This window comes from Odocoileus virginianus, chromosome 6 (assembly GCF_023699985.2).
Source record: "Odocoileus virginianus isolate 20LAN1187 ecotype Illinois chromosome 6, Ovbor_1.2, whole genome shotgun sequence".
Lineage (NCBI taxonomy): Eukaryota > Metazoa > Chordata > Mammalia > Artiodactyla > Cervidae > Odocoileus > Odocoileus virginianus.
The window spans coordinates 1,714,917-1,726,545 of record NC_069679.1 but is presented as its reverse complement, the minus strand read 5'-3'; the positions used below and the strand labels follow the sequence as shown (position 1 = coordinate 1,726,545).

Sequence of the window (11,629 nt, the reverse complement as noted above, 5' to 3'; positions counted from 1 at the left end):
GACACTGCCGCTGAGATGAAGCTACTGCTCTTTTATTTGGTGGAACTCAGTCTGCACTTAACAAAGTATAGTCTTGTGTTCTTACGAGACCAGAGTCTTGGAGCAATTAAGCATCCAATATTTGGGTGACTATCTGAGGGAACCTACCAGTTACCTCAAAAAATTAAAGCCAGGTACTGAAAAAAAAAAATGTATTTACCTTGGACACAACAAGTCAATTCCAGTCTTAGGAGCTAATCCTACAGATCGACTCTACCATAGCCTGCCTTGTGTCCCCTCAAAATTCATATGGGGAAGCCCTAGTCCCTTCAGAGATGGGGCTTTAGGAGGTAATTAAGGTTCAATGAGGTTGCAAAGGTAGGGCCCTAATCTTGTGGGACTTCGGCCTTTTAAAAAGAGGAAGAAGGAAGGAAAGAAGAGGGAGAGAGAGAGAGGTAAGGACACAGTGAGAAGGCAGCGAGAGGCGGGCAGCGAGCTCTCACCGGAAACGGGGCTGAATGCCACCTTGATCTCGGGCTCCTCAGCCCTCAGAACTGTGAGCAAACAAGCTCCTACTGTTACAGCCGCCCAGTCTACGGCTTTCGCTACGACAGCAAGAGCAGACTGGTACAGACTCCCGAGCGTTAGCGCAGACACATGCTGAAGAATTGTCAGCGCAGCTCCGCTTGTAACGGCAAAAAAATGGGAAGCAGCCCAAGTGCCCGCCAACAGGAAACTAGAACTCTAACACAATGGAAACACTGGGTACTGAGGTGCACTGTCAATTCCAGTCTTGCTATACAGTCAATTTCTGATTTTTGAGACCTAAAATTCCCCTTGACCTCTGGAAAACAGAAGAGCCAAATGATTACTTATCTCATTCCTGACATTCCTGATTTTGTGTGATTGTGAGACTGTGTTGTCACCACCTCAAACCTAGACAGCCTGACAATGTCAGTGATACCAAAGCCTGTCAGTCAGCCTGTCTATGAAGAGCATGTGGGACCATGTTCCCATATGGGAGCATATTCCCATATGGGAATCTCATGTGTCTTATGTTCTAAAACATTATTAGATGGGTGAAACAGGAATTTTTTTTATATGTAAATGTAGGCATGCCTCAGATACTGCAGGTTCAGTTCCAGGTCACTGCAATAAAGTGACTATTCAATAAAGCAGGTCACACAAACTTTTCGGTTTCCCAGTATATATAAAAGTGCATTATGTTTACACCACACTGTAGGCTAACTGTGCAATAGCATTATGAGGCCTGCACTCCTCTGGGGACCAGAAACATCTCTCCTCCAAAGCTCTGGGGAAATCCATTCTTCAGGAATAATTCCATTTCTCTTGACACTTTCCTTGGACACTTCTCACGTAATTACCTTAATGGCTCTAGCTCTGGAAAACAAAAGCTAGGAAGACTAGTGGTTTTCAGGCAACTTTCACAGGCCTTCACTTTGTAAGGAAGCCTTACTTTTCTTTTCTTTTTTTTTTTTATCCTTACTTTTCTTGACTGGGATAAAGAAAGTAACAAACTGCAAGTAGAAACAAGGTAGTATCGTAAAAACTCATGTTATAGAACTTTTTATTTTATTTTTTTTGGAAAGATATTTTATTTCCAATTAATTTTTGCACTGGTCAATGCTTTCTACAAATAACATCTTTAATACAGCTTACATATCCTCATTCACATATTCAGTAATCACATAAGTTCATTATGTGAACAGCAGTGAAAACGTTTAATCATTGGATTCATGTTATAGAACTTTTTAAAAACCAAATTGGGACCATAACAAACACCTCCTGTTTCAAGTTAATATTATACAGCAGACACTTTTCACTGTAGACAACAGTCTTTGAAAACATGTATGTAATGACCGAATAGCATTCCCTTTCTTTATAAGAAACTGAGAAAGGTGGAGAAGTCGAGGGGAAAATAGCCTCTCCAGGTGGCAGGCAGTGGCACCAACCGGAGAGAGTAGGCTGGATAAAACCCATGAGCTGCAGAGTCCAGGCTGGACCAGAGGTGCCCAGGCTGTCAGCATCACCACGGTCTTCTCCCATACCCAGGCCAACTGAGTCAGAATCTGAGCGGGAGGGGGGCTCATATTCATCTCTGTTTTCAGGCAACACCTTGGGTGAATGTAATGTGAAGTTGGAATTCAAAACCACTACTTTAGGAGCTTCCCTGGTGGTACAGGGGACAAGAATCTGCCTGCCAGGCAGAGGACTCGGGTTCGATCCCTGGTCCAGGAAGATTCCAAGTTCTGTGGAGCAACGAAGGCTTGTGCACCACAACTCCTGGGCCCTTGTGCTGGAGCCGCGGAAGCCCATGCACCGAGGGCGTGTGTTCCGCTAGAGCAGCCACTGCGGGAAGCCCCAGTACCGCAAGGAGGAGCCCCTGCCCACCGCAACCAGAGAAAGCCCGCGCGGCAACGAAGACCCAGCACAGCCAAAGGGTAAGATCAGTAATTTTTAAAACACACCAAACACTGCTTTAAAGATTCAAATATTTTAGGGGGACATGTAGAAACATAAAAACTGCTCTAAGTAATAAGAAAAAATTGGTTTCTCATAACATTCAGGATAAATTTCAGATTTCTCATATTAATACTCAAGGCCCTTTCTGATTCTGAGCCCTCCTCTCCAGCCCCATTTCCTGCTCTCCCACGCCCCAGGAGACCCCAATAACAGCATTCCCAACATGCCCTATGGCTTCAGACCTGCGCGATTTGGCCCATATTCTCTCTAACATCCTTTCCCCGTTTCTTTGCTTCCAGAAAGCCTTCTTTCAGTCCCTGATTCTTAAGCAAATACAAAATCTGTCTTTTTAAAATTAAAACTCAAGGTTTGGGGGCTTTGTTAATGCTTTCTAGCCATCTGTATTGTCAGTCACACATCCAGGCTAGGGCCCCAAGCAAACATAGTCTGTTGCCTTCCATAAGCCTTGTCTTCCAGTAACCACACTGAGAAAATGTTAAACATCAGAATGTGCTAATTTAGAGATGACCCTTGAATGTTCTTTAAAGTTCATTTAAGCTCCAGAAATGCTAGGCCAGTGCCTCTGAGCAGAAGAAATAATCAATTTTGCCTCCTGCAAACTTATTGTAAATACCTAACACACACATAAAACAAAGTCTCTACTAGAAAAGAGCTTTAGGTACATCATGTAATTCTTACTCATTTGAAATCTAATTTGACACATAAATTGCTTTTCCTCACTTTTGATCGATTTTTAGAAACACCATGAAATGAACATTGTTTTTCCATTTATTTCTCCCTGTTGAGAATGTCCCTACTTGAATAAAATGTGGGAAATTTTTGGATTTACTTCTCATAAATTAGTGGCCTACTTAAGAATATGTAAACCTGGGGACCAAATTAAATGAAAAGTTTAAAGACCCCTGAGAAATAGTCAGACCTTCTCTTGTATAAGCAATATACCTTCTTGTAAGAAAAAAATCCTAAATATCTCTGAAATAAGTGTTCAATTTTTTTCTTCTCATTTTTTCTTCCAACCTTTTGAGGGCTAGAAGAAAGAAATACTTCTTTTCTAGAATGTTCTGACCTTTAAATTCTCTCTGTCCTATCTGTTCAGAATTGGTTTAAGGGAAATAAAAAATATTATCCTATTTAAAGAAAAAAATGACAGGTCTTACTTAGTACTAAAAAATCAACAATTGGCAGATTCTATTATTTGCTTATTAAATGGTTATTAAGTACCTACCATCAGCCAGACAGGGAGATAAAAGTGTTAGTTGCTCAGTCATGTCTGACTCTTTGCATCCCCATGGACTGTAGCCCACCAGGCTCTTCTGTCCTTGGGATTTTCCAAGAAATGCTACTGGCGTGGGCTGCCATGCCCTCCAGGGGCTCTCCCCGACCCAGGGATTGAACCCAGGTCTCCTGCATTGCAGGCGGATTCTTTCTTGTCTGAGCAACCAGGGAAGCCTGAAATAGGGAGCCAGGCACCCTGGAAAGAACACTGTGGTCAGGGTCAGTGATTTACTGATGAGCCCTGTCTTGGCAAATATAAAGGGCAGGCCTCTGTTCTCAACTCATTCCTTCTCTCAGTGGATTTCACCCTCTTTCCTTCTCCAGAAACTTTCTTCCCTAGGCTCCTGAAGCCCCACACTCTCCTGGTTTTCCTTCTACCCCCTGACCACGACTTTGCTGTATCATTTGCTGGCTTCCCTTTTTCCTGAGAGCTAAGCGTTGGACCTTTCTTCTTCTCTATCCACATTCTCCTCCTAAATGATCTCCTCTAATCTTGTGGCTAAACACCGTCTAGATGCTAATGGCTCCCAAATCTGTCTTCCCAGATTACCTGTGCAGATTACCCTGCACAATCTGTCTTCCCAGTCTCCTGTTTAATCTGAGATCTGGACTAGGTCCTATATCCAACCGCTCATGTGATACCTCCACTTGGATGTCCAACAGGGATTTCAAACAGAGCTGTTCCCCACATGTCCCCACACAAAGCTGCTCCTACCCCAGTCTTTCCTATTCAGTAAAATGCATCATTTGCTTGAGCCAAAATCTAAATATTAGGGATTATGTTTATCTGTGTATAACAGAATCCAACTTAACCAAGGAGCAGTTTTTGTTTGCTCTCACATAACGAGAGGACCAGAGGCAGGCGGACCAGGGCTGTGTGGTTAGTTGGGTCCTCTCAGCCAACAATGTCCCGGCTCCTCCTTTTTTCTTCTCTGTCCTCATGGTCACAAGATGGCAGCCCCACCTCCAGCCTCACAGCTACATGCCAACGGAAAGAAAAGGATGAACAAGGTAAGGCACACAGCCTATATGGAAATAGCAGAAATTCCCAGAAATTCCTAGTAGCTCTCTGCTTATTTCTCATTGCCCAGAACTGTGTTACAAGCTCCACTTGCAAGAGAGGCTGGGGAATAAGACTTTTGAGCTCAGCACATTGCTACCCTGCACAAACCAGGGCTCTAGTATATGGAAGCAAGGTGGAGTGGATATCAGATAGGCAATAGCAGTGCCCACCCTATGGTGCTGGACTGTTCTCTTTCCTACGCCTCATTACCAATCCCTCCACAAGCCCTATCACTCTCACCTCCGAAAGATAGCAACTTCAACTGCTTCTTTTCATCTCTCCTGCTCAGATTCCAGCCCAAGATGCCATTGTCTCTCCCTCAGAACACAGCCCGTGGCCTCCGAAAATGTCACCCTCTTCCACATTTACCCTCTCTCCAGCTCTTTCTTCACACCACAGCTGGGACAAGCACTTAAAAGTATAATCACACCATATTCCCTTTCTTAAATTCCCCAAAGGATCCATCACAGTTGGAGTTTCCTCCCAGTAGATCCTGAGTCAGTAGTTTATGTGAGAGGTGCAGGACCCATGCGAGGGCTTTGCAGAGACGGGGAAGGGACGGGAGCCCAGAGCAGGTGCAAGAAGCACTCCTCCCCACCGGCCATGGAACCTCAGCCCAGAGGAAACCCAGGAAAACGGCGGAAGACACTTGCCTCAGAATTACGTGACCCCAGGGGCAAGTCAGTAACTCCACACCAGCCCCCAAGGGTGGCTGAACACCTTAGCCCTAGACTTAGCCCTTCCCTGAGCTAGCTCACTGTGAAAGCCAGCACTTGCGCCCACTTCTCGGTCTTTCTGCTTCCAGACCCACAGCTTCTTCCTCTTGAAGCAGAATCACAAGAGGATGCAAGAACCACTTTATTTCTTTAATAGGATAAATTCAAAGTACAATTGAAGGGTGATGAACATCTGTGAGAAATCTGCTAAGTTCTAGTCTCATTTGAAAGAGCTAATTTTTGTGATGTTAACAGACAAAAAAAGCATAAAACATTTTTCATTGAGATTAATAGGTACATACTACTATAAAAAAATAGGTAAATAAAAAGGACCTGCTGTATAGTACCGGGAACTAGATTAAATATCTTGTAAAACCTTTATTGGAAAAAATTGAAAAAAATATAGAAGTGTGTGTGTATATATATATATATATCTGAATATATATGTACACACACACACACACATATATAGCTGAATCACTTTGATATAGACCTCAAACTATCACAACATTGAAAGCCAACTACACTTCAATAAAAATAGGAAAATTCCATACACATAGGAACATTCCAAGTAGGGCATACAAGATTTGGAATATTTATTCCAAATCAATTTATTAACATATACATCACCTAATAATCCTAGCAACTGATTATAATACATGTATATTATACTTATAAATGGCATTACTGTGACTACGGCTCTGGAAGAAATAGACGAACAATAAGTAACTATGGATATATTTCAGCCTTTAGATAATCTTACTACTTGTCTTTACTTTCATTTCTTCTTCAATTGTTCTACAAAGTAATCATTACAAGCAACCGTCAGAGCTGCCACCATGACCACAAATTCATTAAAATCCACTTTGTTGTTCTTATTGGCATCCAGGTCCTGCATTATCTTATCAACCAACTCGGGATCCTTCTGGCACTAAAAGGAAAAAGAAAATTTCTAACTCCCAGGTTTTGAGGTTCATGACAACTGAAATCACACCTTCCTTTTATCTACATTAAAGTCTTCATTTCCATTTTTAGCATCGAAAGCAATTTCCAAGATCCTATTTGCAGGTGGGTTTGAACCCGGGCACACTTTCTAAGTGAGCCTGGGCCTCTGCCCCAGTCCATATAGTCCTCAGACCTAAACACCAAAAGGAGCAAATAGTAACTCATCAAAGTGAGCTGCTGATGCTGAAAATGCATTTACCAGACAGCACAGGAGGGCCAGAACTGGGGGAGCAGTGGGGGTGGGGAGACATGAAAAGAAGGAAGCTTTGAAGCCAACCAGGGAGCAGGGGTGACTGCCGTTTACCGACGAGACTTGGAGCAGATCACTTAACGTGTTAATACTTCCTTTTTCATCAAATGAGGAGAATAATAAATATCTCCCTACAAATTGAGGGGGTATCTCAATACACTTCTATAAGCACTTAGCACCAGATTGTTAGATTGAGAAAGTAAAAATTCAGGACACCCAATCAAATGTGGACTTAGATGAACAATGAATACTTCTTTGGTATAAGTATTGCCTCCCATAAGTATGTCATATTTATATTATCCAACAGCCTGTTTTGTGTATCACAAAACAAAACAGAGGCACCCAGTAAAGGGTAGATCTTATAGGAATGACTCCATTTTACTGGTGGAAAGGAAAGCCAGGAGCACATTGAGGAAAGCAAGGTTCAGAAAGGATGAGCTATGCAGCATCCACTTTTCCTATAATTAGAGGTTGATGAGGAATGTTTTCCAAAGTATAGTTCATTTCCTCCAAGAATTCCCCATTGTCCTCTTATTAGCTGCCAGCCATTAAACGGCTGGACATTTAAACTGAACTGATCAATTCAATCAAAAACAATCACAAATTTCACTTGAATAAATCAATGTGCCAAGTTTCACTTATGGAGTCTTTTATTCTAAATGTTACATGACACAGTCACCAAACTGAATTTGAAAAATAAAAATGTTCTTGGGGACTCCTAAAATTACTAAAAAGGTATTGTTTGTTAAAATTTTTAAATTTTTTTCACATAGAGGGTGGGGATAAAAGATTGTCATAATTATAATTACTACTGTGTTAAGACAGTGGTTAACTGTCTTAAGTAGCTAACTTAACACAGTTAACTACTGTGTTAAGACAGCGTTTGATAACATCACGCCAGGCTACAACGTGTACTAAAACTCCAAAGCTCCAAAAACACCAGAGTGAGCATTTTCCTCAGGGTAGGCTCCTAACACGTAAGGTTTCACCTGTGGATTTATCCAACTCCTGGCCATTTTGAGATGTAAATCTGTTTGCTGTTCAACTGGTCATGGGCCAGACATCTCTTGCCTCAGTCCCACTCAGCTTGTTCTTGGCTGACAAACTTGCTAGTATTTATCATTCACCAGGAAATTTGCTACCATAGCATGCAGTACCCCCTAGCTTCATTTCTGGCCCCAAACATCATATTTATTCACTTACAGATAGCTGGATAGACAGCTCCAGGTCATGTCACTGGTTATATATGTCACTATATGTCACATGTCACTATAGCTCCAAGTATAACTAGCTGTATTTTCACTGCACGAGGACATTGAATAATCGACAAAAGCCTCAAATATAATTTCCAACACCTGGAAACCCTACCCCCCGAGACACCATGGAAAGGGATACGTGCCCACAGACACAGCAAAGGTCCTAGTGTTTGCTCCCCTGTATTTAGAATCTCGATAGGAATTACATGGTGTGGACAGCGTGCGGCAGATGGTGTTCACAGAGGCTGACCCTGGACGTGCACGGCTTCCACCTTCTACCGAACGGGGAGGACGGCCGGACTTACTGAGAGGACTTCCGTGAGCTCTCGCTGCAGGAGCATCTTCAGCTCCCCTTGTTGAGCTTGAAACTGTCTCCTTCCCTGCAGGGCTAGCGGTGGAAGGTTCTAATCCTGATGTCCATGGCAAGCTCCAGCCGGGTGGGCATGCAGGCAGCAGAGGGGAGCACTCCAGGGCGGGCCACCAAAGCCGGGGAGAAAACGCTTGTGAAGGCTAAGCTGGTGGAGAAACACCACCACCTTCATTAAAACGGAATATCGCCATCCCCTGCTCAGCTCACACCCCAAGGGATGGCTGTTAAAGCAGGATGATCCTCAATTACCCAAGTGTTCTGCCTCTCTAGGGCAAGCTACAGAGATCTCTGCAGGTTGGTTTTTTCCTCCTCCCCTAATCTCCTCTCCTCCATGATAGAGCTGGTTCAGAGTGTTTGGAAGTTAGCAATCAGACAACAAATTCAGAGCCATGATAAAACACAGGTTAAAAAATAAACAAAAAGAGAAAGGAAACACATAACTTCATACCTTTTCAGCCAATGCAGGGCTCCATCAACAGGTGTTTATACAATTAAACTCTAACCATTTATACCTGGTTGGGGGGGGTGGTGAGGTCCACCTCAGCACACCTGTTTCCAAGAAGATGAAAATTGCCAGTGACAAGAGATTCAAGTGGAAATAACTCTGAGCCTGTTTTTAACCAGGAAAAGGAACAGGTGTGAGCTGCTACCCCAGGGCCATCAGGGAAGGGCTGGCCCTCACTGTGTGTCCTGGAGGAGAAGGCGAAGAAGTAAAGAGCCTGTGGTTACCCCTCATTAAGGGGGATGTGGGTACAAATGAGGTCAGTTGCTAGGAAGTTGTTGACTGGAAAGAAATCTAAATATAGAGGAGCAGAGAAGAAACACTGGTTCAAACCTCAGCAAGGCCAACCACGAGGTCGAGGGAACACACTGGAGAAGACCCTTTAAACTCTCCAATGGACAGGGACTTATTTAGCTCTAAAGAAAGGGGGAGGAAATGAGAAAGCTCTGTGCATGCCAATTTAGAAAAGAAGAAACAGCGACTCTGGGTGTGTAGGAAAGAAATAAAAATAAGGATATATACGTGTTCCCTGGTCAGGAAACAAAGATCTCCCACATGCGGAGAGGCACGGCCAAAAGAAAAAAAAAAAAGAATATATATGTGCATATATACTTGAGTTTGCCTAAGCAATCACTGAAAGTTTACAAAAGAAAGTAAGGAAAAGTTGTAGTTACAAGGGTCGAGATGGAAACGGAGAGGTTGGGAGTAGGATTTCTCATTTATCCCTTTCAAACTGCTTTTAACTTTTTCAGTTACAGGACTGTATTGCCTAATTAAAGAAGGAAAGAAAGAAAGAAACCCATGGAAGGAAGCCCCTGAAACCATGTATGCAGGAATCCACGGTGGGGAATGTCCAAGTGAGAGAAACTGACCAAAGAAAAAGTCCCTGGAAAAACCCAAGCCAGAGACTGCCCACTGTGCTTTCAATGCTGCCTGTGCCCGACTTGAATTATATGGAAAGCAAACCAGTTATCCCCATTGTAGCTCCTTTCACAAGCCTGTTGGACTGTGTCCTCAGCCAGCCCACGCCCGTCCCCCTTGTCATCAGGCAGCTCACAGGACCTCCCGAGAGGTCTCCAGAGACGCTGTCACCTTGTACCTAAAGCTCAATTCTCAAAAGAGTAATTTTATTATTTTTTTAAAGAGTAATTTTAAATTAGCTTTTTTTATGATGAAAGTAATAATGCACATGGTAAAATAGAGTTCTGAATACTCAAGAGTATGAAATAAAACTAAACTTCTCTCCACTATGTCCCACCCGAGCCCTTCTCGGTTAACACTTACCTGCGTGAGAAGCAGGATCGTGGTGGTGGAAAGCATGGACTGCCTGTCTCCAGCTCTCGCCTCTGTCCCCGACTAGATGTGGGATCCTGGGCTAATCACCTCCACTCTGCGTCCCCATTTCCCAATCTGTTTAAACAGGATCACGGTAGTACCTACCCAACAGAAAGGACTAAACATGTGCCTGGAACATACCGAGTGCTTTGTTTGTATCAGCTATTACTATCCTTACAGAAAAAAAGATACATTTATCATTTATATAACTATATATAATATTACGGGCTTCCCAGGTGGCACTAGTGGTAAAGGACCCACCTGCCAATGCAGGAGACAGAAGAGACTCAGGTTTGATTCCAGAGTAGGGACGATCCCCTGGAGGAGGGCATGGTAACCCACTCCTGGAGAATCCCATAGACAGAGGAACTTTGTGGGCTACGTACAGTCTGAAGAGTCACAGAGGGTCAGGTACCACGGAAGCAACTTAGCGTGCACACACACACACACACACACACACAACAGCATTAACACGTGTGTACTTTTTTTAAACTTAATATAACTCTTACTATATCAATACAGATAGATCTACCCCATTCTTCACTGAGATTGTGTATTATTCCATGGGATGCATGTCCCTACATATAATCATGAAATATTTTTCAGGTATTGATGTTATGCTAGGCCCTGGGTCAATACAGGAGAAGAACCTTGCCCCAGCAAACCTCATTTCTATTTGTACTGGGGCTGTGCAGGAAACGCTGTGTCTTTTTTATGTTGGGTCTTCTAACCAAGAACTCCCCTATGGCTTTGTGACTATATTCTCCTGATCTGCTCATTTCTGAATGCAATTTCTTTGACTCCTAAACGTTGGCAATTTCAGCCACTCCTATCATTTCCCTGGTGGCTCAGACAGTAAAGAATCTGCCTGCAATGTAGGAGACCCGGGTTTTATCCCTGGGCTGGGAAGATCCCCTGGAGGAGGGAATAGTAACCCACTCTGGGATTCTTGCCTGGAGAATTCCATGGACAGTGGAGCCTGGCGGGCTACAGTCCATGGGGTCAAAAAGAGACTGAGTGCTATAACACTTAAAATTTCAGTCACTCCCTAAAGCATATCTTTTGGCCCAGAGTTCTCTACTAATCTCCAAAACCACTATCCAACCGCCTGCTGGACCCCGTTCCTACCAGAGTGTCACACAAGCTTCCCAAGCTCAATGAAGACCAAAGCCAAACCCACACCCTCTCCCCACCCGCCTGCCCCTCCTTCTCCTGTCACCCAGCATCTGGCACCGTTTGTAAATATCAGTTGAATTCATCCATTTCTCTCCATCCTTCGCCACCTACAGGACTCGGTGATTTGGAGTCTCATTACTGTGATCGCTTCTTTACCACTCTCTCTACTCACTATTCTCCTTCATCCTGCTGTCAAG

At 43.5% G+C, this 11,629-nt stretch overlaps 1 protein-coding gene across 1 annotated transcript; it reads right to left on the bottom strand.

Moving 5' to 3' along the window:
- Window positions 1-5,667: 5,667 nt before the first annotated feature.
- Window positions 5,668-8,633, bottom strand: S100Z (S100 calcium binding protein Z). Its single transcript, XM_020902672.2, is given in 3 exon segments — window positions 5,668-6,469; window positions 8,355-8,440; window positions 8,443-8,633. Coding segments are annotated over 3 exon segments (291 nt in total). The 5' UTR covers window positions 8,495-8,633; the 3' UTR covers window positions 5,668-6,316.
- Window positions 8,634-11,629: the final 2,996 nt, after the last annotated feature.